The sequence below is a fragment of the Balaenoptera borealis genome (assembly GCF_965194805.1).
Source record: "Balaenoptera borealis genome assembly, chromosome: 4".
NCBI lineage: Eukaryota > Metazoa > Chordata > Mammalia > Artiodactyla > Balaenopteridae > Balaenoptera > Balaenoptera borealis.
Window position 1 is genome coordinate 18,888,715 of NC_138861.1, and position 26,494 is coordinate 18,915,208.

Consider the following 26,494-nt stretch of genomic DNA (forward strand, 5'->3'; position numbering starts at 1 on the left):
ATTTATTCCATTTATTTAAATTAATTTTAAAAAGTTCACCCATTTCTCCCAACCCCAATCCCTGCCCCCTGCAACCACCAATCTATTCTCTGTATCTATGAACTTGGTTTTTAGATTCCACATATAAGAGAGATCATATGGTATTTGTCTTTCTCTGTCTTATTTCACTTAGAATAATGCCCTCAAGGTCCAGCCGTATTGTCACAAATGGCAAGATTTCATTCTTTTTATGGCTGAATAATATTCCATTATATACACACACTATAATTTCTTTACTCATTCACGTATCCATAGACATGTAAGTTGTTGCCGTATCTTGGCTTTTCTAAGTAAATGCTGCAATGAACATGGGGTGCATATGTCTTTTCAAGTTAGTCGTATTTCCTCTGTATACATTTAGAACCACATTAGTGTTATAATTTTTGTTTTCAACCATCAAACATAATCCAGAAAACTCTTGAGAAAAGGAAAGCCTGTTGTATTTATCTATATGTATTTGCTATATCTGTTCTTTCTGATGTTCCAAAATTCCTTTTTTTCCCTTTCTGTTTAGAGAACTTCCTTTAGCCATTCTTTTAGGTTAGGTCTGTTTGTGACAAATTCTCATTTCCTTTATTATTCCTTATTTATTCATTTTCGTTGAGAATATCTTGATTTCGTCTTCATTTCTGAAAAATATTTTCTCTGTGTATAGAATTCTGGGTTGACAGTTCTTTTCTTTCATATGAAAAATGTTGTGCCACTTTCTTCTGGCCTCCATAGTTTCTTATGAGAAATCTACTATCTCACTGTTTGTTTTTTCCCTTGTAGGTAAGGTGTCATTTCTGTCTCAAGACTTTTTTCTCTTAGTTTTCAAAAGTTTGAATATGATTTGTCTTGGCATAGATTTCTTTAGGATTATCCTGTTTAGGGCTTGCTCAGCTTCTTGAATCTGTAGGCTTATGTCTTTTGCTAAATTTGGGAAGTTTTTAACCATGTTCCTTCAGGTACTTTTTCAGTCCCACCTTATTTCTCTTCTCCTTCAAGGCCTCTAATGACATAAATGTGAGCTCTTTAGTTATATCCCACAGGTCCCTGAGGTTTTGTTCATTTTTTTTCCAGTTTATTATCTCTCCGTTGTTCAGATGGGTAATTTGTATTGCTTTAAGTTCACTGATTATTTCTTCTGTCTTCTCCATTCTGTTGTTGAGCCTATCAAGCTTTTTGTTGCAGGTACTATAGTTTTGAGTTCTAAAATTTCTATTCTCTTCTTTATATCTTCTGTTTCCTTGCTGTGATCTCATTTGTTTCGAGCATGTTCATAATTGTTCAGGCATTTTCTTAATGTAAAATATACATACAATTTGCCATTTGAACCATTTTTAAGTGTACAGTTCAGTGGATTAAGTACATTTATATCACTGTGCAACCATCCCCACCATTCATCTCCAGACCTTTTTCTTCTTTCCAAACTGAAACTCCATACTCTTTAAACAATAACTCCCTAATCACCCATCTTCCCAGCTTTTGGCAACCACCATTTTATTTTCTCTCTTTATGAATTTGACTACTCTTGGTACCCCATGTAAGTGGAATCATACAATATTTTTCCTTTTGTGTCTTGCTTATTTCCCTTAGCATAATGTCTTCAAGGCTCATCTATGTTGTAGCATGTGTTAGTATTCCATTCCTTCTTAAGGCTGAATAATGTTCCATTGTTTGTATATACTACATTTTGTTTATCCTTTCATCCATCAGTGGACATTTGGGTTATTTTCACCTTTTGGCTATTGTGAATAATGCCACTGTGACCATGAATGCACAAATATCTGTTTGAGTTCCTGCTTTCAGTTATTTTGCTTATATACACAGAAGTGGAATTGCTGGATAATACAGTAATTCTATGTGTAATTTTTTGAGGAACCACTGTACTGTTTTCCACAGTGGCTGCACCATTTTACATTTCCACCAGAGGTGCACATGGGTTCCAGTTTATACATCCTCGCTAATATTTGTGATTTTGTTTTGATAATAGCCATCCTAATGGTTGTCAGGTGGTATCTTATTGTAGTTTTGATTTGAATTCCCCTGATGATTAGTGATGTTGGGGATCTTTTCATTTGCTTATTGGCTGTTTGTATATCTTATCTTCTTTGGTGATATGTTTATTCAAGTCCTTTGCCCACTTTTTATTTGGGTTGTTTTTTGTTGTTGACTTGGAAAAGTTCTCTATATGTTCTGTGTATTAAATGCTTGTTGGATATATGATTTGCACGTATTTTCCCCTATTCCAAGAGTTGCCTTTTCACTGTTGTGTCCTTTGATACACAGAAGTTTTTAATTTTAATGAAGTCCAGTTTATCTATTTCTCCTTTTGTTGCCTGTGCTTTTCATGCATATCCAAAAGATCATTACTAAACTCAATGTCATGAAGTCTTCCCCCTATGTTTTCTTTTAGAATCTTACAGTTTTAGCTCTTATGTTCAGGTCTTTGATCTATTTTGAGTTATCTTTTGTATGTGATGTAAGGTAAGGGCCCAACCTCATTTTTCTCCTGTGCATATTACCAGCACCATTTGTTGAAAAGACTGTCCTTTTGTCATTGAATGGTCTTGACACCCTTGTCGAAAATTATTTGACCATATATGTAAGGGCTTATTTCTGGGCTTTCTATTCTATTCTGTTAATTGCTCTGTCTTTATATCAGCACCACACTGTTTTAATTATTGTAGCTTTGTAGTAAGTTTTGAAATTAGGAAGTGTAAGACCTCCAACTTTCTTCTTTTTCAAGATTGTTTTAGATATCTGGAGTCCCTTGAGATTCCATCTGAATTTTAAAGTGGATTTTTCTATTTCTGCTAAAAACGTTGGTTCTGGTTTCATTTTTTGTATTTTTTTAGCCTTTCCGCTATGTTTATTTTTATTTTATTACATTGTAATGAAACTGATTATTTTTATTATTAGTTTTACCATTATACTCTATTAGTGAATGTTTTATTTTATTTTATTTTATTTTTATTTTATATTGGAGTATAGTTGATTAACAATGTTGTGTTAGTTTCAGGGGTACAGCAGAGTGATTCAGTTAGTTATACATATACATGTATCTATTCTTTTTCAAATTTTTTTCCCATTTAGGTTTTTACAGAGTATTGAGAGGAGAGTTCCCTGTGCTGTACACTAGGTCCTTGTTGGTTATCTATTTTATATATAGTTGTGTGTATATGTCAATCCCAAACTCCCAATCTATCCCACCCCCCCTCCCCCCCTGGTAACCATAAGTTCATTCTCTAAGTCTGTGAGTCTGTTTCTGTTTTGTAAATAAGTTCATTTGTATCTTTTTTTTTTTTAGATTCTGCATATAAGCGATAGCATATGATATTTGTCTTTCTGTCTGACTTATTTCACTTAGTATGATAATCTCCAGTCCATCCATATTGCTGCAAATGGCATTATTTCATTCTTTTTAATGGCTGAGTAATATTCCACTATATATATGTACCACATCTTCTTTATCCATTCATCTGTCAGTGGACATTTAGGTTGTGCTACATCTTGGCTATTGTAAACAGCGCGGCAGTGAACACGGGGTGCGTGTATCCTTTCGGACCATGTTTTTCTCCAGATATATGCCCAGGACTGGGATTACTGGATCATATGGTAGCTCTATGTTTAGTTTCTTAAGGAACCTCCATACTGTTCTCCATACTGGCTATACAAATTTACATTCCTGCCAACAGTGTAGGAGGGTTCCCTTCTCTCCACACCCTCTCCACCATTTATTGTTTGTAGACTTTTTGATGATGGCCATTCTGACTGGTGTGAGGTGGAATCTCATTGCAGTTTTGATTTCCATTTCTCTAATAATTAGCGATGTTGAGCATCTTTTCATGTGCCACTTGGTCATCTGTATATCTTCTTTGGAGAAGTATCTATTTAGGACTTCAGCCCATTTTTTGATTGGGTTGTTATTTTTTTTTTTGATATTGAGCCACATGAGCTATTCGTAAATTTTGGAGACTGATCCTTTGTCAGTCGCATTGTTCGCAAATATTTTCTCCCATTCTGTGGGTTGTCTTTTCGCTTTGTTTATGGTTTCCTTTGCTGTGCAAAAGCTTTTGAGTTTAATTAGGTCCAATTTGTTTATTTTTGTTTTTATTTCCATTACTCTAGGATATGGGTTGAAAAAGATATTGCTGTGATTTATGTCAAAGAGTGTTCTGCCTATGTTTTCCTCTAAGAGTTTTATAGTATCCAGTCTTACATTTAGGTCTTGAATCCATTTTGAGTTTATTTTTGTGTATGGTGTTAAAGGATGTTCTAATTTCATTTTTTTACATGTAGCTGTCCAGTTTTCTCAGCACCATTTATTGAAGAGACTGTCTTTTCTCCAATGTATAGTGTTGCCTCCTTTGTCATAGATTAATTGACCATACCATGTGTGGGTTTATTTCTGGGCTTTCTATCCTGTTCCATTGATCTATATTTCTGGTTTTGTGCCAGTACCATACTGTTTTGATGACTAGCTTTGTGGTATAGTCTGAAGTCAGGGAGCCTGATTCCTCCAGCTCCGTTCTTACTTCTCAAGATTGCTTTGGCTATTTGGGGTTTTTTTGTGTCTCCATACAGATTTTTAGATTTTTTGTTCTAGTTCTGTGAAAAATGCCATTGGTAATTTGATAGGGATTGCATTGAATTTGTAGACCGCCTTGGGTAGTATCATCATTTTGACAATATTGGTTCTTCCAATCCAAGAACATTATACAGTATATCTGTCCATCTGTTTGTGTCATCTTCGATTTATCTCATCAGCATCTTATAGTTTTCAGAGTACAGGTCTTTTGCCTTCTTAGGTAAGTTTATTCCTATGTATTTTATTCTTTTTGATGAGATGGTAAATGGGACTGTTTCTTTCATTTCTCTTTCTGATCTTTTGTTGTTAATGTATAGAAATGCAACAGATTTCTGTGTATTAATTTTGTATCCCGCAGCTTTACCGAATTCACTGATGAGCTCCTTGTCTTGTTCCTGATCTTAGAGGAAATGCTTTCAGCTTTTCACCATTAAGTATGATGTTAGCTGTAGGTTTGTCATATATGGCCTTTATTATGCCCACTTTGTAGAGAGTTTTTATCATAAAAAAGGGTGTTGAATTTTGTCAAAAGCTTTTTTCTGCATCTATTGAGATGATCATATGGTTTTTATTCTTCTATTTTTTGGTGTGGTGTATCACAGTGATTGATTTGCATATATTGAAGAATCCTTGCATCCCTGGGATAAATCCCACTTGATCATGGTGTGTAATCCTTTTAATGTATTGTTGGATTTGGTTTGCTAGTGTTTTGTTGACGATTTTTGCGTCTCCGTTCATCAGTGATATTGGCCTATAACTTTCTTTTTTTGTGGTATCTTTGTTTGGTTTTGGTATCAGGGTGATAGTGTCCTCCTAGAATGAGTTTGGGATTGTTCCTTCCTCTGTGATTTTATTGGAATAGTTCCAGAAGGATAAGTGTTAAATCTTCTCTAAACATTTGATAGAATTTGCCTGTGAAGCCATCTGGTCCAGGACTTTTGTTTGTTGGGAGTTTTTTAATCAATCATAGCTTCCATTTCAGTACTTGTAATTGGTCTGTTCATATTTTCTGTTTCTTCCTGGTTCAGTCTTGGGAGATTGCACCTTTCTAAGAATTTGTCCATTTCTTTTGGGTTGTCCATTTTATTGGCATATAGTTGCTTGTAGTAGTCTCTTATGATCCTTTGATTTTCTGTGGTGTCCATTGTAACTTCTCCTTTTTCATTTCTAATTTTATTGATTTCAGCCCACTCCTCTGTTTTTTCTTGATGAGTCTGGCTAAAGGTTTATTAATTTTGTTTATCTTTTCAAAGAACCAGCTTTTAGTTTCCTTGATCTTTTTTTATCATTTTCTTTGTCTCTATTACATTTATTTCTGCTCTGATCTTTATGATTTCTTTCCTTCTACTAACTTTGGGTTTTGTTACTTCTTCTTTCTCTAGTTGCTTTAAGTGTAAGGTTAGGTTGTTTATTTGAGATTTTTCTTATTTCCTGAGGTAAGATTATATTGCTGTAAACTTCCTTCTTAGGACTGCTTTTGCTGTGTCCCATAGGTTTTGGACTGTTGTGTTTTCGTTGTCATTTGCCTCTAGGTATTTTATGATTTCCTCTTTGATTTCTTCAGTGATTCATTGGTTGTTTAGTGGCATATTGTTTAGCCTCCACGTGTTGTGTTTTTTACAGTTTTTTTCTTGTAGTTAATTTCAAATCTCATAGCGTTTTGGTTAGAAAATTTGCTTGATAAGATTTCAATTTTCTTAAATTTACCAAGGCTCACTTTGTGGCCCAACATGTGATCAGTCCTGGAGAATGTTCCATGTGCACTTGAGAAGACTGTATATTCTACTGCTTTTGGATGGAATGCTCTATAAATATCAATTAAGTCCATCTGATCTGATGTGTCATTTAAGGCCTGTGTTCCCTTATTGATTTTTCTGTCTGGATGTTCTGTCCATTGATGAAAGTGGGGTGTTAAGGTCCCCCACTATTACTGTGTTACTGTCAATTTCTCCTCTTATGGCTGTTAGTATTTGCCTTTAAGGTGCTCCTGTGTTGGGTGCATATATAGTTACAATTGTTATATCTCCTTCTTGGATTGATCCCTTGATCATTAATTACATAGTGTCCTTCTTTGTCTCTTGTAACAGTCTTTATTTTAAACTCTAATTGTCTGATATAAGTATTGCTACTCCAGCTGGTTCTGGTTTTATACCTCAGTTTTATCAAAATAAACACATCAGTTTGAGGGATGCTAATTACATTAAACTTACTGGACTTACTTAAGAGGAATCCTGTATTTTACTGTAACTGAAGTTAAATAGAGCAAGAAAACCAGAAAGAGGAAGATAGTAGGCTCCTTTTTAGATTTCCTGTCACAGAAATTTGTTGAAAGGATGTGAGGTAACAACCTTTTTATTTGCCACAAAATTAATTTGAAACAGATCTAAGATTTTTCTGTAAGTATTGGACTTCATATTTGAACCAATGATAGGGTTAAGTAAGGAGTGTATAACTGAACCTTGAGATCATACAATGAGCTGTGTTTTAATTATAACTCATTACTTTAATCAACCTTTGACTGTAGAACTTGACATCCGATTTATTTTTATAAAGGGTCTCTGATTTTTTTATCCTAACATCCCTTAAAAAGACATTTCTAGGCTACTGCTGTGTCTTTTTCCAGAATTGTTCCTAGTTTTATAACTCAGTATCATTTAAATAAGCATTTTGGGTATATGTTTTAGGTTGAGTGTATAGTAAGAAAGATTAGAACAACCTAATAGAAGCATATCTGTTGCCTTGTTTTTGTCTTCCAGAATCTCTACACAAGGAAGTACAGGATTTGGCCTTTCTAGATGTTGTATCCAAACTTCGCAGTCATGAGAACAAAAGTGTTGCTCAACAGGCCTCTCTCACAGAGCAGAGACTTGCTGTGGAAAGCTGAGAACTACCCCTCCCCGATACACCTCTCATTTCCCCTTTGTCCTCCATCCAGCTGCCTCTTCTGCTTCATTCTCTTCCATATCACTTGTGCATGCGTGTAATGTTCCAATGCCAATTGAAGAACTGCTGTAGGTACCTGCCCAGTAAGATTTCTAAACCCATAGTTAGTGTGAACATGAATTTGTCAAAAACAAGTCTCCACCCCATAACTGTTTCCTTGTATTCCTGTTGCTTGAGCTACATTAAGTAGAATGTGCATGTTGTAGTCCTATGATGATGACGTAAACTTGGTACTACACAATGACTTGCTCCTCATCCTTGGTAGACTACATAATAATGTACTGGTAAATTAGAAACGAATGAGAATGCAGCAGGATCTGACTAGCTTATGAAAGATGGAATTGAATAGTAAAAATAGCTCCATTTATTGGTGCTTGGAAAGCACAGTGACCAAAAAACCTGTATGGCTGCTTATTCATTAGTCTTACCTACTAATGTCAAACCCATGGTACCTAGAGTTAAATAAAGTCCAATGCTCTCGCTCTTTACCCTCTGGTTTCTTCTTCTTCCTTTGTAGACTCTTGAAACTGCCACAAACTTGGCAAGACTTCCTAAGGTTTTTTATGTCATATTTAATTGGCCGTCATCAGTAGCCTGATGTTGAAAACGTTTGTAGTTTTCAGCATGAAACTAAGGGGTTGAAGAATATTACACTAGTACATCTTGTTTTTTGCCTGTATTTTAGATTCTGATATATGTACAGTTTCACCTCAGAATTTCTTCCGTCAGTTAATCAACATTGTTCAACACATGTCTTTAAAAGTCACTTGGCATTTGTTTTCAACTGAGAAAGTTGAGTACAGCTCTTTGGAAAATGGATTTTTTTTTTTTTTTTTTCTGTTTCTCACCATTCAGCTTGAAAGCAAGAAGTTTCCTTGGTCTTTTAGCCCTTTTAAATTTTATATGAGAACTAGCAGGGCATATGAAAAAAGATTGTCTAGACTAAAGAAAGGAAGCAGGTCATAAAAGCCATAGTAGCCAGTCCAGTTCATTCTGCACATGGCCTCATCCCAGTAGCTGTTAGAGTTTCCCACCTCCACTTTCCACACAGAACTGCAGTGGATCTTAAAGCCTATCGGAAAGTGACAGTGCCAAGTGCCAAGACTCAAGAGGTAAGAAGCCCCCTTGGCAGAATGTAGTACACTCTTCACTGCTACCACCACACCAAACAGGTCTTAGAGCTTTGAAACACATGAACATCCCTGTGACATACCTGCCTTCTCCGAATGCCCAAGTGTGACAGATACTGGCTGAAAGGTAAGGTGGGCTCCTCGCTCTCCAAAATTGATGCTGCACATCTCTGTGGGGTGACCGAAGTTGGACTTTTGACTCTGAAGTAATAGCTGTAATTCGAGAAAGTTAAAACCCCAGTGGAGGTAAAGAACTTTTTGACTGTTCCCTTTGATGTCCAAGAAAAGGACGATTATTGTGAGTGCTTATGCTACATTTACTGTAAGAATGATCTTGTTCATTGTCTTCTCCTGGGCTGGATAGTGGACTATATTTTATTTTAGATTTTGAAAGACATCTGTAATGTTGCGTCATAGGCTGTCCATATTAATAACTAAATAAACAGTATATAAACTGTAATGACATCATGTGGTTTATTTGTATATTTTACTTCTATTTCCAGCTCCTAGAACAGTGCCTGCTCATTGTTGGTGCTCAGTAAGTATTTGTTGAATGAATCCCTACTTCCATGAAACGTCCAGAGTGCCTGAACTATTTCTAGACAGATTGATAGAGAAATTGAGATGTAGGTATTTGTCTGACTTCAAAAAATTTTTCTTTTTTGATAGTAGGATCTGTCTGTATTGAAAAGCATTATATAGAAAACCTCGGAACAGAAGCACGGACTTGAGAAAAGCACGGACTCGAGAAAAAATACTGTCTGGGCCAGCTGCCAGCAATCAATTTGCTGATATGCTAGGAACTCGCATCTTCAGCAAAACAAAATGCAATTCAAATCACCGGTTGTTCTGCGGCGTGACCAGACCAGAGGCCGTGCCCTTACAATGACAGGGCTCCAGCAAACTCGGTGACGCGCTGCTGTGCCGTGGCAGTGGGTGGGAGTCCACAGACAGTACCGTCCCTCTCCTACTACTTGGTGCTAGTTTTAGAGACCACCTTTACGTTAGTTTGCTACTCACTAAGAGTGCATTCTAAGGGAAAGATGAGAGGAGCCGCACAACAGAGCTTTCATTACCACTTTGTGCCAGGACTAGAGCATAGATGAAAAGCAGAAAGGCCAAAACTTAGAGGGAAGAAGATGTCTGAGTGAAATGCACTGGAATGTCCTCCTCTCCTCCCTCCCAGTCCCATTAGCTCCTTGGAATCTTGCTAACCACCCACCCAGAGTGTAACTTCACTGTGCTCAAAGCAAAATTGATTAAATACTGGCCCATAATCCTGTGTCTTCCTTGATAAAACATGCTTTGAGCATTCTATCTGATAACAGTGGAGATGTGGAACAAAATTTTTCAGTTCTAATACAATTTCCTCTTGGGTGGAAAAGAATGCTCTCAGATATAAGCATTAGTGTGAAGTGTTCTGAGAAACCCCTGCATGTGAAGATTTCAAAAAGAAATACTCTTTGGTATCATTAGAAGGCTTATTATCTAATTCTGTTGAACATAAGGAGTGAAGATGTCTATTACTCAGGTGAGCATTATCCTTTGTATCCAGCTGTTAATAGAATCAGTAAGCTTAAAAGACACTTCTTAACTCTAGGAAGCCATACATTTGAATCATACAAGTGTCTATTAAAAAGCACTTAATGATATCCGGGGTGAATCTTCATGGCTGTAACCAGGAAAATTGAGGGGTTTTTTTTCACAGATGTGATCTCTTAGTTTACATACAAAGATACATCATTATATGCCATGTGGTGTCACAGATATGTTTTAAAGGTCTGTCTTACTAAAATGTTGTGGCAACTATGTGAAAAGTGTGATAAATGGAAAGAGTAAGGTCTCTGGGTACTGCCTCTTCCGTAGTCACATCCTGGTTCTATTACTTGCTACCTATGTGACCATTGCCAATTACTTAAACTCTCTGGGCCTGTTTTCTCATTGAATTTAATAATTCCTCCTTCCCGGGGTTTTTGTGACAATTCAAACTTTCAGAGGTTGACGGTAAAGCTGGAGGGAACTACGACATCTTATGGCCTAAACTATATTCCCCGCCTTCCCCCTACAGGATTCCTGGCTAAAGGAATTCAGAGAACAAAAGCCAAATAGGAGAATTAGTTCTAGAGAGATTGATAGAGAAATTGAGATTTAGATATTTGTCTGACTTCAGAGAATTTCTTTTGATAGTAGACTCTGTCTCTATTAATAGTGTATTAATAATGTATTAATAGTGTCTATTAATAGTTTGAGGAGCACGCAGTTGTCCTCCATACAGAGTGCATAACCTCTTACCTCCTTCCCCTGAAACTGAGATGGCCAGGTGGGCAGAGAAGGCCTTTCAGTGTAGCTCCCACTGTAGTACTTCCTCTTCCTGTCTCAGACCTCTTCATCTGTAAAGTGGGAATAACAGTACTAGCTCAGTGATATTAGCTTTTATTAGTATTATTACTAAGTCAATACAGATAAAGCTGTAGTAGTGAGTTTTTCCTCAGTATAGAAACAAAACAATCCCCCCTTCCCATTTTCAGTGCTGCCACCTGTTTATCAGTATATATAAAATATACCTTTTTAATATACATACTTCTCATTATATGTCTTTCGTCTTTTTCTTATATATAAATGCTGTGTGTTTTGCATAAAGGTTTATGGTAACTGTGCTCTGAATCCTGTAATAGAATCCACCCATTTATCATTATGCTTCTTGACTAGACAGGCAGAGCCCCTTGTTGGAGGTTTCCAGGGGTAAGCTGTTATTAGCTCCTTGTATGCCGTGAATGGTAAGCTACAGTATTTGAAGGAAAAAGTGAGCTTTGCATGGAATTTATGCTCCTAAGTTCAATTTATTTATTCTTTCCTTCTCAGTTGACTTTTTGAAGTTCATTATTTCCTTATCCTTACTTTGTTTCTTCCCAGAAAAACAAACAAACCCTTTTACCAAATTGAGCTTTTTAGCCATGGCCACAGAGATTGTAATCTGTCATCATTTCAGAAATGGACAATATGCATCTGTCTGCTATTTATAACACTAGATAGACATTTAATATGGCAACAATTCATTTATATACTGGAACCAATTATAATTAGACCAAACTTAAGCCAGGTAGGAACTGATGCCTGGGTTCTCCTGACATTCGTTTCCTCAGTCCCTGGCTTTTCTACTGCCTGATGTCACATTTGTCCAAAGAGAAATGTAGAGCCTCCCACTTCCTAAGCAAACTGGAGGATCAGGGTGATGTCTTCTCCCAAGTGGTTTTAGTGGGTTCTCTGATCCCCAGCATTATGAATGCAGCTTTTAAGGAGTAAAAGTGGAGCAAGTAGGATGGTTAAGCCATGGACACAGGGGCTCAGGGGAGAAGTGACTTGATTCAAATACCATCTACAATCTAAAAAAACTTCGTTTTCACATTCACCCCCAACCTCAGAGCACATTCTTAGAACTTATCCATGACTCAGAGATCTGTGGTTTTGCTGGTAGGCATGTGTGCCATCTTATATTAATCTGCTTAACCATACAAAGGTAAAACCACATTCCGTGGTGTGTGGAACTTTATAGTGTTTAGTTGGTGTTGGTCACATATATAGAGAATTTTCTGTTTCAGGATTAGGTTTTAAGAAAATTAACTAGCTAGGTTTTTTAATCTTCATCAAGGAAGTTTAAAGCCTAATCCTGTCATACTTTGAAGCCTCTTAGTCTCAAGTTTGGGATTTATTTTAATTAAATAATTCAAAAGATCTTTATTAGATTTCTGTTATCTCAAGATAAAAAATTTTAAAGCTTTAACCCAGATTTCCAGTATATAAACTTTATATATATTTTTAGAAGATCTATGGTTGGATTTAGTGTTCCTTGAAAAATTAAAAATAGAACTACAATACGATCCAGCAATTCCCCTTCTGTGTATTTACCGAAAGAAAACAAAAACACTAGTTTGAAAAGATATATGCACCCCTGTGTTCTAGATATGGAAGCAACCTAAGTGTCCATCAATAGATGAATGTATGAAGAAGATACAGTGGTGTATACAGTCGTACCTTGATATCCACTGGGGATTGGTTCCAGGACCTGCCTCAGATACCAAAAATCCATGGATGCTCAAGTACCATAGTTGGCCCTCTGTATCCATGGTCCTGCATCTGTGGAATCAACCAACCACAGATTGTGTAGTACTGTAGTTTTTATTGAAAAAAATCCACATATAAGTGGACCCGTGCAGTTGAAACCTGTGTTATTTAAGGGTTAACTGTATTTACAATGAAATATTACTCAGTCATAAAAAAAAGAGTGAACTCTCAGCATGTGCAACACCGTGGCTGGATCTAGAGGATATTATAACAAGTGAAGGAAGACAGAAAGACAAACACCATATGATTCACTTATACTTGGAATCTAAAAACAACAAAAACAAAACAGAAGCAGACTCACAGATACAGAGAACAAACTGGTGGTTGCCAGAGGGGAGAGGGGTGTATAGCTGGGTGAAATAGATGAAGGGGATTAAGAGGTACAAACTTCTAGTTATAAAGTCACGGGGATGTGATACACAGCATAGGGAATATAGTCAATAATACTGTAATAACGTGTATGGTTACTAGACATGGTGATTATTTCATAATGTATTTAAATGTCAAATCCCTATGTTGTACACTTGAAACATTATGTTGTACATCAACTGTACTTAAGTTTTTTAAAAATCTGATTTTCAAGTATACTTGACAGATATTACTTACTATTGCAGTAGTTATTTTGTCATTTATTGATTCCCAGGAATCCTGAAGGAAAGAAACTCAAACTATACCCTCAGATTACTGTCAAAAATAAATTCCTATATGAATTCTCACTTTGAATTTTATAACCATACCTACTTTAAAATAGGCCTCCCTTCTAGCCAAATGGTGTTTTTGTGGGTTTTTTTGGTTCATTTTTAATGAACTGTCATACAAAGAACAGAGCGCCGCGATGAAGAGTGGACCCCGCTCGCCACAACTAGAGAAAGCCCTCGCACAGAAACGAAGACCCAACACAGCCAAAAATAAATAAATAAATACATAAAATTAAAAAAAAAAAGAACAGAGCAAAGCCTGCTGGGAAGCTGGCTACACCCCTGCCCTTAGGGTGTCCGTGCCCTCAGATGAAAAACCCCTGCTCCTTTGCAGACATTTCACAGTGCTCTCCTGCGGCCACCATCACCCCACCACCAGGACCAGAGAAGGTCAGCTGCCTTTGATCTTGACCGCTCTTCAGGGATATCTGCTCTGCTTCTTGGTGCTCCCTTCTTCCCCATGTCTAACATAAGCACATCAGATGAATACCTGTGATTACCTAGAACTTATGAAGGAGGTAAAGGTTGAATCATACTCTTAAGATTGCAACCCAACAGTAGAAGATAAAGTGCTGCCCTAATCAGAGTGAACCACGGGGAGGAAATATTAACCAGAGCGGCTTTGATTTTAGACCCATCTCTGCAGGAACCCAAAACAGTCCCTAACTTCAATTGGTGCCAACAATCCGTACACAGTTCCTTCACCCTCACCCTCCGTTTTTTTATGGTTCTAGAATGTATCCCACTCTCCACCATGCCTCTCCTATAATGACTTCCTTTTCCGTGCAGGTAAGTATGGAAGGAGTTATTAATGACTCATATTCCACTCTTTTCACCCACACCCCTCACCCCCTGGTGCCCAGTAGAAGTTAGGGGAAGTGACACTTTGAGCTAAGTGACCATTGGTCACCATTGGTCACCAATGGTCTAGCAAAGTGACCATTGAGCTTCATAATAGGACAATCTACACAATCTGTTAAATCCTCTGCTTCCCCCTCTCCTACCCCTTGCCCTCTTGTTCCCCTTATCAGGATCACTGTGAGATGCAGGGCCTTCCCCTGCACTGACCAAAGAAAAGCAAGAGATGGAAAGCAGAGATTACCTGTACATCTGGATGTTTATAACCTGATTTGGTAGTCCCTTACTCTGTAAAATGCAGGCTTCGTCTGATGCAGTTTCGGAAGGATGTTCTGGCGTACTCTCCACAGCAATTGCCCTGCGTGTGTGCATATTTTACATAGTTGAAGTGTTATGCCACATGTAGCTACATCCTTTTTTTTCCACTTACACAATAAGAATTTTTCCACATTACTAAGAACTCTGTTTCATAACCTCATTTTTAATGGCTGCATATTCTCCAATTACATGGATGTACCATAATTTACTTAGCCATTTCCCCACATCTGGACATTAAAGACATATTTCAAGTTTTGAAAAACAAACCTCAAATGCTAAGTCATGAGCATTTGCAGATGCTCAACTAAAAACATCTGACCTGTAAGTCCCCTCTGCTTTCTGCCCCTAATCCTAAATTAAAAACTCCATTCCTTTCTCCTTCAAGAGTCCTTATCAATTTCTCAATTCGGCCTCTTTGTACCCTTCCTGATCCACTCGTACGTTTGTCACCTCCCGGACACTCTGCTCCTGCAAAGTTCTTGCTGGTCTCCTAAGGGGACCCACCCCAAGGGGTAGTGGCGTCGCAAGGGTGGGGCGGCTGCACGTCCCTCCTGGCATCCGGGCCTTAAAGCAGCTATACCCACCCACCCTTCACCAGCGCCGCTTACCAGGCGTCTCAGAGAGGGCCGCTAAAAAGAGGTGGCGCAGAGCGCACCTCCAAGTGCCCACTGGAGCTGGGTTGAGCTAACTGGAGTCTCACTGCCTCTTAGCCCTGCCATCCACCACTCCCAACGCCTCTGCACCCGTTGCCAAGCCTGTGAACTGCCGTTCTGATGGGTTCCAGGTGATGAGCTCGCTCCAGGCACCGCTCACATGGAGGGAGGAGAGAGGGGAGGAGGGCCTCTTCTTCCACAGGACTCCTCGTTTAACACTCCCGAGGCATCTGTGACCTGGCTAAGCCGTTTCTTCCTCTAGAGACCAGGGCAAGCTGGGGGCCCTCATACATCTTTGTTTGCTCCACATGGTATTTTGAAAAAAAAAGAAAACGAACAGCTGTAAACACTGAAATTTTGGATGATTTTGCATAAAAATCTAGTCATTTGCCTTTTCTTTTACAAGGGGGAGAGCTGGCGACCAGGCATTCTGCATCCCGGGAGGGCGGCGTGTGGCTGTGACCCTGTGGCCTTGGACAGGGCATGCGTCTCCAGCCTGTCAGTCCCCACCTGGCCCACCTCCCCTGTGCCCCTCAACTCCGCAGCCCCCGGAGGCCTGCGTGGCTTCACCCTGTGGAGACCTCGTGTGTAGTCTGTCTGCTTCCAGAGCAGAAGGGGTGGGGATTTTTAGGGGAAGAGAAGCAGCGCCACGGGAAGGGCCTTGTCAAACAGAGGTCCAAATACTTGACCCCAGGGCATTCTTATGACCTGTGCAAACTTGGATTGTTTTTATCCCCTCAGAGAAAAGACTCGACACTCTGAAGGCCAGTGACAGCTGCAGTCTGACTGTCAAGTGTCAGGAATATCGGAAACCCAAACAGCTGTAAGCCGTGCCCACGCCCGTACCCAAGCCATCCTGCTGATAGGAGTGGGCTGGTGCTGACCTTCCCGTCCCCTCACACGGCTGGCAGCACCCTGAGGGGACTGTAGGAATGTAGGACATCCTCCCTTGGCTGGATCAGGAATGCAGCCCTTCTCCTGAGGCCAAAAGTATCCTCCCCATCCCCTTTATCCCATGATTCAGGAGCTCTTATGGAATACGGGCCCCTGCTAACCCAAGCGATTGCACTCTGCTCTTGGAGAAGCAGAGAATTCTAACACCTGCCAAACTCCCGGGATAACCTGATCAACCACAATTTCCTCTTTGTAGCCAACCCTTCAGATATGAGTCTCCTCATTTAAAAAGGCTCATACAATTAAAAGTTTCAATCCACTCTCGGCCGAAACACCCGTGAAGAGAAACAGCCTGCTCCTAAATGTTTCACTGATGTAACGCACCGAAGGAGAGTATGTCCCTCGTGTCCCCCAGAGTGAGGAGGACCGGGCAAGTCCCCACGCCCCAGACCGCCAGCGATGCACAGACCAGGAGCTGAAGTGTGGCTATCGCACGGGAATGGTTGTCAAACCTTGTTTTCTCTAGAGGCGACTAACCCAGGACCAAAAAATGCCAGAACTCCCCACCTCCCTGCCATGGTTGAAGAGGAATATAATATCAATAAGAGACCCAAACAAACAAACAAAAATGCCTTCAGTTTCTGAGAAGACAAGGCAGAGCATGAAAGAGAAAGAGGAAGGAAAAATCATTCAGGACTCAGGACATGAATGTCCACAAAGTCATCGGACACAGGAACAATGGGCCTGGACAAAAGCTCACGTTGGTAGGACCAATAAATAAAGAAACTACAGATTAGCAGGTGCAAACTATTATGTATATGTATAACTGAATCACTTTGCTGTATACCTGAAACTAACACAACATTGTAAATCAATCTGTACTTCAATGAAATAAAATTTTTTAAAAAGAACAATACAAAGACAAAAAAGAAAAGGGACATCTGTCTTTGGGGCAAATATTGCAAGTTATTTACCCAATATCCAGCTACCCCTTCTACCCTATTTACAGAACCCCAATTTTGTTCAGGAGGACAATGTACCAAGCTTTAAATACTCCAATTCCCCGGCTTTCCAAGTTGGTGTTACCACTCTATAGAAGTTCATGGGAAGGGCGTCCCTTAGTAAACAAAAAGGCAAAGACCTTCTAGAAGGCCTTTGGCCCTTCACCCTTTCACTTTCTTCCTTTTCCCTACCTCAAATGTTGATATGGGCCCCACAGGTGCAGGAGCCCTCTTGCAGCCAGGAAGTACGAACATGAGAATGAAAGCCTCCACATTAAGCACAGTGGAGCAGAAAGGTGGAAAGAACCTGGATCCCACAATGAACCAAAAGATCAGCCCTGTACTGAGGAACCTTAGATAATGCAGGAGACTCACACCTACCTGTTTAAACCCCTAGAGCAAGGTATTCTGTTATTTGGATCGGAATGAAACCTTGATTCACATGGCTAGTCACTAAAGCATCAAGACCTCCCTAGAACAACTTTTTGTGCTTACAGGTTATGGCCACAGAACTCAGGAAAACAAAGCCCAGAGGACTGAAACAACTGGGGCTACAAGCTTTAACCCTCAAAGTTCAGAAAAACGCCAAACAGCCTGACTTGCTGACCTAGCAGCCTTCCTCACTACACAAAGATCTACTGAGCACGTACTGTGTACATCAGGCGCCATGTTGGACGATGGATAGAACAAGGAGATAGCTACGTTCCATTGGGGGAGAAGATGAGAAACATATTTATCTGACTACCATAGTAAAGCAAACAAGTAAGGATATTAACTGACGTATAAACAGAGTCATAGGGGTTCTGTAGAGAGACGACTCAGCTCCGAGCATCCTGGAGCAGCAGCTACTTGTGAAAGCAGAGTAGAAGTAAGAGATAAGGAAGGAAAAACAGAGCAGAGCAGACCAGATGGGATGGGGCCTTAGACATTTTAACTTGTTATTATGTAGTGGAAAACCAAAGTTTAAACAGACGATTGGCATATTTGCTTTATGTTTTGATCTAGAACCAGAACTATTGCTAGTGGAAGAGAGACTAATAGCAGAGATTCATAGGTAATTGTGATGAGTTCCTAGTGTTGGGAGACAATTCTCCATGGGTGTCTCATGTTTCTATACTTCTGTGAAGAGCTTTCATCTCAAACTATCTCTTCGGGGATGTTTATGTAACAGCCTTGTAAGATAGAGATAGTGTCTCCTTCTGAGGGCGGGGGCAGATTTTTGTACTGTGGGAGATAATAAAGATAACACCTCCCTCGGGGCAAAGTTTGGTCAGGATTGCTTGCAGACTCCTTAGAAAGTTGGGAGATACCTGGGAATTCCCTGGCGGTCCAGTGGTTAGGACTCCAGGCTTTCACTGCTGGGGCCTGGGTTCGATCGTTGGTCAGGGAACTAAGATCCCGCAAGCCAGGAGGCGCAGCAAAAAAAAAAAAAAAAGTTGGGGGATTGCTGAGCTCAGTGCACCTTGCAGCACAGACACTGTGCAGTAGCCACCTGGGTCACTGTCCTCTGAGGGACGAGGGGCTCAGGAACTATCACAAACATGAAACTCACACCATCTGCAAGGCCGTCCTTTGTCTCTGACCCAGAAGTCTCACGCCTCCTGTGGGCATTGGTGAAACTGAGGCAAGCTAAGCAGTTAGCCTGCGAGAAGGGTAGAGCCTCTGAGCCTTCACGGTTCTTGGTACTTGAACTAGGACTAGAGAGACGGAGAAGGTCTAAGATAAGTGTGTGTGGTGGAGACTGGAATCAAAGATGATTCCCAAATGTCTGCACTGGGAGACAGGGCGGAAAACAGTGGTGACGTGAACTGAGAGGAGGAATGAAGGAGGAGCAGCGGCCTCCTGTAAAGGACACGAGCTGGGCTGAGGTGCTTGGGATCTTGAGGAGGAGACGTCCAGGGGGCACTTCCTCAATGCAGCTGAGCCTTCACTACAGGGGCTGCTCCACACACCAACAGAGCCCCTCAGCCCACAGCGCTCCCTTCAGCGCTTCCTAACTCACATGGCATTGTGTCACATCGGAGTCCCCAAGAGACACCAACAACAGACCCCTTTAAGAAAAGAAAAAGGGGGCTTCCCTGGTGGCGCAGTGGTTGAGAGTCTGCCTGCCAATGCAGGGGACATGGGTTCGAGCCCTGGTCTGGGAAGATCCCACATGCCGTGGGGCAACTGGGCCCGTGAGCCACAACTACTGAGCCTGCGTGTCTGGAGCCTGTGCTCCACAACAAGAGAGGCCACGACAGTGAGAGGCCCGCACACCGCGATGAAGAGTGGTCCCCGCTTGCCGCAACTAGGGAAGGCCCTCGCACAGAAACGAGGACCCAGCACAGCCAAGAATAAATAAATAAATTTTTTAAAAAATGACTTGAGAAAAAGAAGTCTTTGAAATATTCAAAAATAACTTAAAAAAAAAAAAAGAAAAGAAAAAGGGGTGATTTACCCAAAACTTACAGAATCAAATCTTTGGAGCTGGAGCCTGGGCATCTGAATTTCTTAAAGCTCCAAAGGTGATTTCCGATCTGCAGCCAGAATGGAAAAGCATTGTTCTATTAGAATGAAAGGCAAGCAAACTTTCCTTAAAGTCCTCAGAGAGAGGCTGACCTAGCCAACAAAAGGGTCATCATCCTATTTGGGCAAGCAGGAGGCCATTTACTGCATCAGTAACCCAGGATTACTATTCAACTTCCATCCTTTTTGAGGCCCCTCAGTTCTGACCCAGGGACCCATTATCACTTGCCAAGTAAACTGCTGCACTTAGAGCAAGCCAACTTCCTGAGCTGTTCAACTCCAGATGTGGTCTATGGTAGACATCTCCCAGAATGGTACCCTGAACTACCTGGAATCTATGCTGCCTGACACATCCTCTGGAGAAATCATCTGGATACCCTCACGCTTGCTTAGCCTTAGTGGGCACAGCCCAGAAACAACCATCCACCACGGCAGCCTGTCCTCCATCACCCTGATGGAAGGCCCAGGCATCAGGAGCCTCTTGCTGATAGTCTGGGGCCCTGAGCATCTCGAGAAGGCAAAGGGAGTTGCTGCATTCCTGAGGGGCACAGAGCCTTCCTCGTAAGCTTTCCATGTGTCCCAAGTGAGCCTGACAGCCTTACAGTGATGGCTGACTCATGACTTCCGCTTGTCTTGGAAAGCTTGGTCTCCCTTTCCCCTGCAGGACATGAAGGGTAGCCATCTACTCCAGCACATACACCCTTTTTTAAAAAAATTAATTAATTAATTAAATTTATTTTTGGCTGCGTTGGGTCTTCGTTGCTGTGCGTGGGCTTTCTCTAGTTGCGGCGAGTGGGGGCTACTCTTCGTTGTGGTACGCGGGCTTCTCACTGTGGTGGCTTCTCGTTGCAGAGCAGGGGCTCTAGGCGTGCAGGCTTCAGTAGTTGTGGCTCGCAAGCTCAGTAGTTGTGGCTCACACGCTCTAGAGCGCAGGCTCAGTAGTTGTGGCTCACGGGCTTAGTTGCTCCATGGCATGTGGGATCTTCCCGGACCAGGGACCAAACCTGTGTCCCATGCACTGGCAGACGGATTCTTAACCCCTGCGCCACCAGGGAAGTCCTCCAGCACATACACTGTTACTACTGTGTGAACCTAAAAGCATGAGATTCATGAGGGTCTCAATTCAATCTGGCAATCCTGAACGAGTTTTTCTCAGCTTAACTGTGATCTCACCTCCTGGCAACATAGCTCTTTCAAAAAATGTTGAGTTCAGAAATCCTGCAAGCCTGGAAAAAACTCAGAATTCATTAGCAAAATAATTTCTTCCAAGGCTTAATCCTCACCCACCTTTGCCTTTCCTGTTTGATGCTTAAACAGGATTGGTGGGCGGGGGGGATGGAGGTGCCCTGGGAGGATTAGGCACTTGCTGTACTCAGTGCACAGGCCTGAGCCCATCCAGGGTTGGCTGACAGATGCCAGGGTCAGTTCCTCTTTGAAAAAGCCATATTACAGGAAAATAGAAATAGTTTTCTTTTTCAGAATAAAAGTCCATCCGTTAGGTGAGCACATACTCTCTACGCAGAGACAAAGGTACGCTCATCCTCTTTGACTTGCTCAAAGCAGTAGCCTGGTCTGGGTACTAGAGACATAGAGGTTCCTGATTCCACGGAAAAAGATGCCAATCAAGTAAGTTCTTCCAGAGAGGATGCTGCAGGAGCGCATCTTGGTGTGGAGAGGACGGGGCTAATGGAGCTCCCTGAGAAAGCTGACTTAAGTGAGATCTGAAGCATGACTGGGGTTTGGGGAAGAAGAGCAGTTCGACACTTTTCATCTTTGCAACATCCCTGTGGTATAGGCATGACTATCTCCACTCATGAGGGAGGCTCTGAGGATAAGAGAGAGAAAGCCACGTGTCTAAGGCCACACCCATGCTATAACCAGTGGCTAAGCTCTGAGTCCAACCAGCACACACACTGTCTGTGACTTTCTTACTTTGCCACGCATGGGTTTGCTTTACTAAAGCAACCTGAGGAGCTTTTTCACTGAGTACAGATTGTATGATATTCTTCAGGCTTAGCGGCTGACCAGCCTCCTAGGGTCTCCCCAGAGACCGAGTCATTAAGGCATTTGTTCCAATGTCCAGCTTGACTCCAGGTCTTTCCATGACAGAGTCAATAAAGGAATCAAATCTCCTCCAGCCTTTGCTCTGCACTGCAGTGAAAGGGGTAGCCCTGCCTTACTCTTCGTTCTGGTTTTAGTACCTCCCGCTCTTCCCTCTCTCGCTCTAGAACTTAGTAGAATGTTTGACGTACGTGAGGCTCAAAAAATGTGCACTAAGCTTGAGAAACAGCAGACACAGGAAGGGCTCTGTGACTTCCCCTTTCTACCTAAAAGCAGGACATGAAATTTCCCCTGAGAAAGGTGCCCTCCCTGTACCAGGAAGAACATTCATATCACCAGAGACTGGGAGTCAATGCCGAAATGGACCTGTACAAACACACCTACTAAAATGAACTTCCATTAGTTTCCCACATTTAGCTGCTAGTCACCGTGCCACAATATACTGCTCCTACCACCAGCCCCTCTGTCTTGTCATGTCCCCACAATTTATTGTTCTCTGTGTAACAAGGTGTTTAAGCTTTTGGTCCTAATGACTTCTGGTCTTCATTTTCCTTTTGAAGACTCCCATGTACATGCAAAAAAGTTAAATTTGTATGCTTTTCTTCTTGTTAAAAAAAAAAATGTGTGCTAAGAGTCCTCATTACCAATTAGCATCAGTAGAAATTAAATTAGAATATGAAGCCAGAGTCCTGAGATGATCTTTCCTAAAATGGCCTGACAGAATCTTGAGAGCCGTTTTCTCATTTAAGTTCTCACACTCTAAGCAAAAGACGGGGGTAGGGCATGCAGCTCTGCACTCCAGACGCCACAATGGTAATTAAATACCTCTACTGCAACAGGTCTGGGTTTGTGGTGTAACTGGAATTCTATTTTTGTTAGGTAAACAAAAATGCTAATCTGGAGACATTAATCTTTCCTCTTTTAATTTGGGTGCAAATCTTGACTTAAACAATTTTCACTTTAAAATTTAAATGTCTATGGTAAGGTATTCATTTGGTGCCACAAATGAGATGTTTTTAATCCTTTGATCCAGTCATTCCACTATTAGGGCTCTATCAATGTGCAAAGTATAAGAAATATATAAGAAAGTTCACTGCAGAGACTGGTTCAAGATGGTGGAGTAGAAGGACATGTACTCACTCCCTCTTGCGAGAGCAACGGAATCACAACTAACTGCTGAACAATCATCGACAGGAAGACACTGGAACTCACCAAAAAAATACCCCACATCCAAAGACAAAGGAGAAACCACAATGAGATGGTAGGAGGAGCACAATCACAATAAAATCAAATCCCATAACTGCTGGGTGGGTGTCTCACAAACTGGAGAACAATTATACCACAGAAGTCCACCCACTGGAGTGAAGGTTCTGAGCCCCACATCAGGCTTACCGACCTGGGAATCCAGCAATGGGAGGGAGAATTCCCAGAGAATTAGACTTTGAAGGCTAGCAGGATTTGATTGCAGGACTTTGACAGGTCTTGGGGAAACAGAGGCTCCACTCTTGGAGGGCACACACAAAGTAGTGGGCACATCAGGACCCAGGGGGAAGGAGCAGTGACCCCATAGGAGACTGAACCAGACCTACCTGTTAGTGTTGGAGGGACTCCTGCAGAAGCAGGGGATGGCTGTGGCTCACCAGGGGGACAAGGACACTGGCAGCAGAAGTTCTCAGAAGTACTCCTTGGTGTGACCCCATTAGCCCCACCAAAGGGTGTGTGGGCTCCAGTGCTGGGTCACCTCAGGCCAAACAACCAACAGGGAAGGAACTCAGCCCCACCCATCAGCAGACAAGCAGATTAGAGTTTTACTGAGTTCTGCCTACCAGAACAACACCCAGCTCTATCCACCACCAGTCCCTCCTATCAGTAAGCTTGCATAAGCCTCTTAGATAGCCTCATCCACCAGAGGGTAGACAGCAGAAGCAAGAAGAACTACAATCCTGCAGACTGTGGGACAAAAACCACATTCACAGAAAGACAGACAAGATGAAAAGGCAGAGGACTATGTACCAGATGAAGGAACAAGATAAAACCCCAGTAAAACAACTAAATGAAGTGGAGATAGGCAACCTTCCAGAAAAAGAATTCAGAATAATGACAGTGAAGATGATCCAGGACCTCGGAAAAAGAATGCAGGCAAAGATCGAGAAGATGCAAGAAATGTTTAACAAAGACCTAGAAGAATTAAAGAAAAAACAAACAGAGGTGAACAATACAATAACTGAAATGAAAAATACACTAGAAGGAATCAATAGCAGAAGAACTGAGGCAGAAGAACAGATAAGTGACCTGTAAAACAGAATGGTGGAATTCACTGCCACAGAAGAGAATAAAGAAAAAAGAATGAAAAGAAATGAAGACAGCCTAACAGACCTCTGGGACTACTTTAAATGCACCAACATTTGCATTATAGGGGTCCCAGAAGGAGAAGAGAGAGAGAAAGGACCTGAGAAAATATTTGAAGAGATTATAGTTGAAAACTTCCCTAACATGGGATAGGAAACAGCCACCCAGGTCCAGGAAGCGCAGAAAGTCCCAGGCAGGATACCCAAGGAGAAACACACTGAGACACATAGGGATCAAACTGAAAAAAATTAAAGACAAAGAAAAATTATTAAAAGCAACAAGGGAAAAATGACAAATAACATACAAGGGAACTCCCATAAGGTTAACAGCTGAATTCTCAGCAGAAACTCTACAACCCAGAAGGGAGTGGCATGATATATTTGAAGTGATGAAAGGGAAGAACCTACAACCAAGATTACTCTACCCAGTAAGGATCTCATTCAGATTCGACAGAGAAATCAGAAGCTTTTCAGACAAGCAAAAACTAAGAGAATTCAGCACCACCAAACCAGCTCTACAACAAATGCTAAAGGAACTTCTCTACGTTGGAAACACAAGAGAAGAAAAGGACCTACAAAAACAAACCCAAAACAATTAAGAAAATGGTAATAGGAATATACATATCGATAATTCAATAATTACCTTAAATGTGACTGGATTAAATCCTCTAACCAAAAGACACAGGCTCGCTGAATGGATACAAAAGCAAGACCCATATATATGCTGTCTACAAGAGATCCACTTCAGACCTAAGGACACATACAGACTGAAAGTGAGGGGATGGAAAAAGATATTCCACGCAAATGGAAATCAAAAGAAAGCTAGAGTAGCAATACTCATATCGGACAAAATGGACTTTAAAGAATGTTACAAGAAACAAGGAAGGACACTACATAATGATCAAGGGATCAATCCAAGAAGAAGATATAACAATCATAAATATATATGCACCCAACATAGGAGCACCTCAATACATAAGGCAAATGCTAACAGCTATAAGAGAGGAAATCAACAGTAACACAACAATAGTGGGGGACATTAACGCCTCCTTACACCAATGGACAGATCATCCAGACAGAAAATTAATAAGGAAACACAAGCTTTAAATGACACAATAGACCAGATAGATTTAATTGATATTTATAGGACATTCCATCCAAAAACAGCAGATTACACTTTCTTCTCACGTGCACATGGAACATTCTCCAGGATAGATCACATCTTGGGTCACAAATCAAGCACTGGTAAATTTGAGAAAATTGAAATTATATCAAGCATTTTTTCTGACCACAACGTTATGAGATTAGAAATAAATTACAGGGGAAAAAATGTAAAATAACACAAACACATGTAGGCTAAACAATACGTTACTAAGTAACCAAGAGATCACTGAAACATCAAAGAGGAAATCAAAAAATACGTAGAGACAAATGACAATGAAAACACGATGATCCAAAACCTATGGGATGCAGCAAAAGCAGTTCAAAGAGGGAATTTTATAGCAATACAATCCTACCTCAAGAAACAAGAAAAATCTCAAATAAAAAAATCTAAGCTTACACCTAAAGGAACTAGAGAAAGAAGAACAAACGAAACCCAAAGTTAGTAGAAGGAAAGAAATCATGAAGATCAGAGCAGAAATAAATGAAATAGAAACAAAGAAAACAATAGCAAAGATCAATAAAACTAAAAGCTGGTTCTCTGAGAAGATAAACAAAATTGATAAACCTTTAGCCAGACTCATCAAGAAAAAGAGGGAGAGGACTCAAATCAATAAAATTAGAAATGAAAAATGAGAAGTTATAATGGACACTGCAGAAGTACAAAGCATCATAAAAGACTACTACAAGCAACTCTGTGCCAATAAAATGGACAACCTGGAAGAAATGGACAAATTCTTAGAAAGTTATAACCTTCCAAGACTGAACCAGGAAGAAATAGAAAGTATGAACAGACCAATCACAAGTAATGAAATTGAAACTGTGATTGAAAGTCTTCCAACAGGGCTTCCCTAGTGGTGCAATGGTTAAGAATCCGCCTGCCAATGCAGGGGACACGGGTTCGAGCCCTGCGCTAGGAAGATCCCACATGCCGCAGAGCAACTAAGCCCATGCGTGACAACTACTGAGCCTGCGCTCTAGAGCCCACGAGCCACAACTACTGAAACCCTCGTGCCTAGAGCCCGTGCTCTACAACAAGAGAAGTCACTACAATGAGAAACCTGGACACCACAACGAAGAGTAGCCCCCACTCACCACAACTAGAGAAAGCCCACGCAGAGCAACGAAAAACCAATACAGACAAAAATAAAAAAACAAATAAATTTATTTAAAAAAAAATCTTCCAA

General features: G+C 40.8%; 1 protein-coding gene and 1 long non-coding RNA gene across 10 annotated transcripts in view; one reads left to right on the plus strand and one right to left on the minus strand.

Annotated features, from left to right (window-relative positions):
* Positions 1 to 8,043, plus strand: part of RAP1GDS1 (Rap1 GTPase-GDP dissociation stimulator 1) — a 161,866-nt gene extending 153,823 nt beyond the window's left edge. For all 9 annotated transcript variants that reach the window (XM_082391690.1, XM_082391691.1, XM_082391694.1 and 6 more), the window contains one exon: positions 7,369 to 8,043. In XM_082391690.1, the coding sequence (XP_082247816.1) occupies positions 7,369 to 7,496 (128 nt within the window). In that variant the 3' untranslated portion in view covers positions 7,497 to 8,043. The remainder of the gene's footprint in view (positions 1 to 7,368) is intronic.
* Positions 8,044 to 8,356: 313 nt separating this feature from the next.
* LOC309628615 lies at positions 8,357 to 23,256 on the minus strand. Its single transcript, XR_014244585.1, has 2 exons — positions 14,608 to 23,256; positions 8,357 to 12,819 (listed from the first exon to the last, which is right to left on the minus strand). It is a non-coding gene; the product is annotated as an uncharacterized lncRNA (long non-coding RNA).
* Positions 23,257 to 26,494: the final 3,238 nt, after the last annotated feature.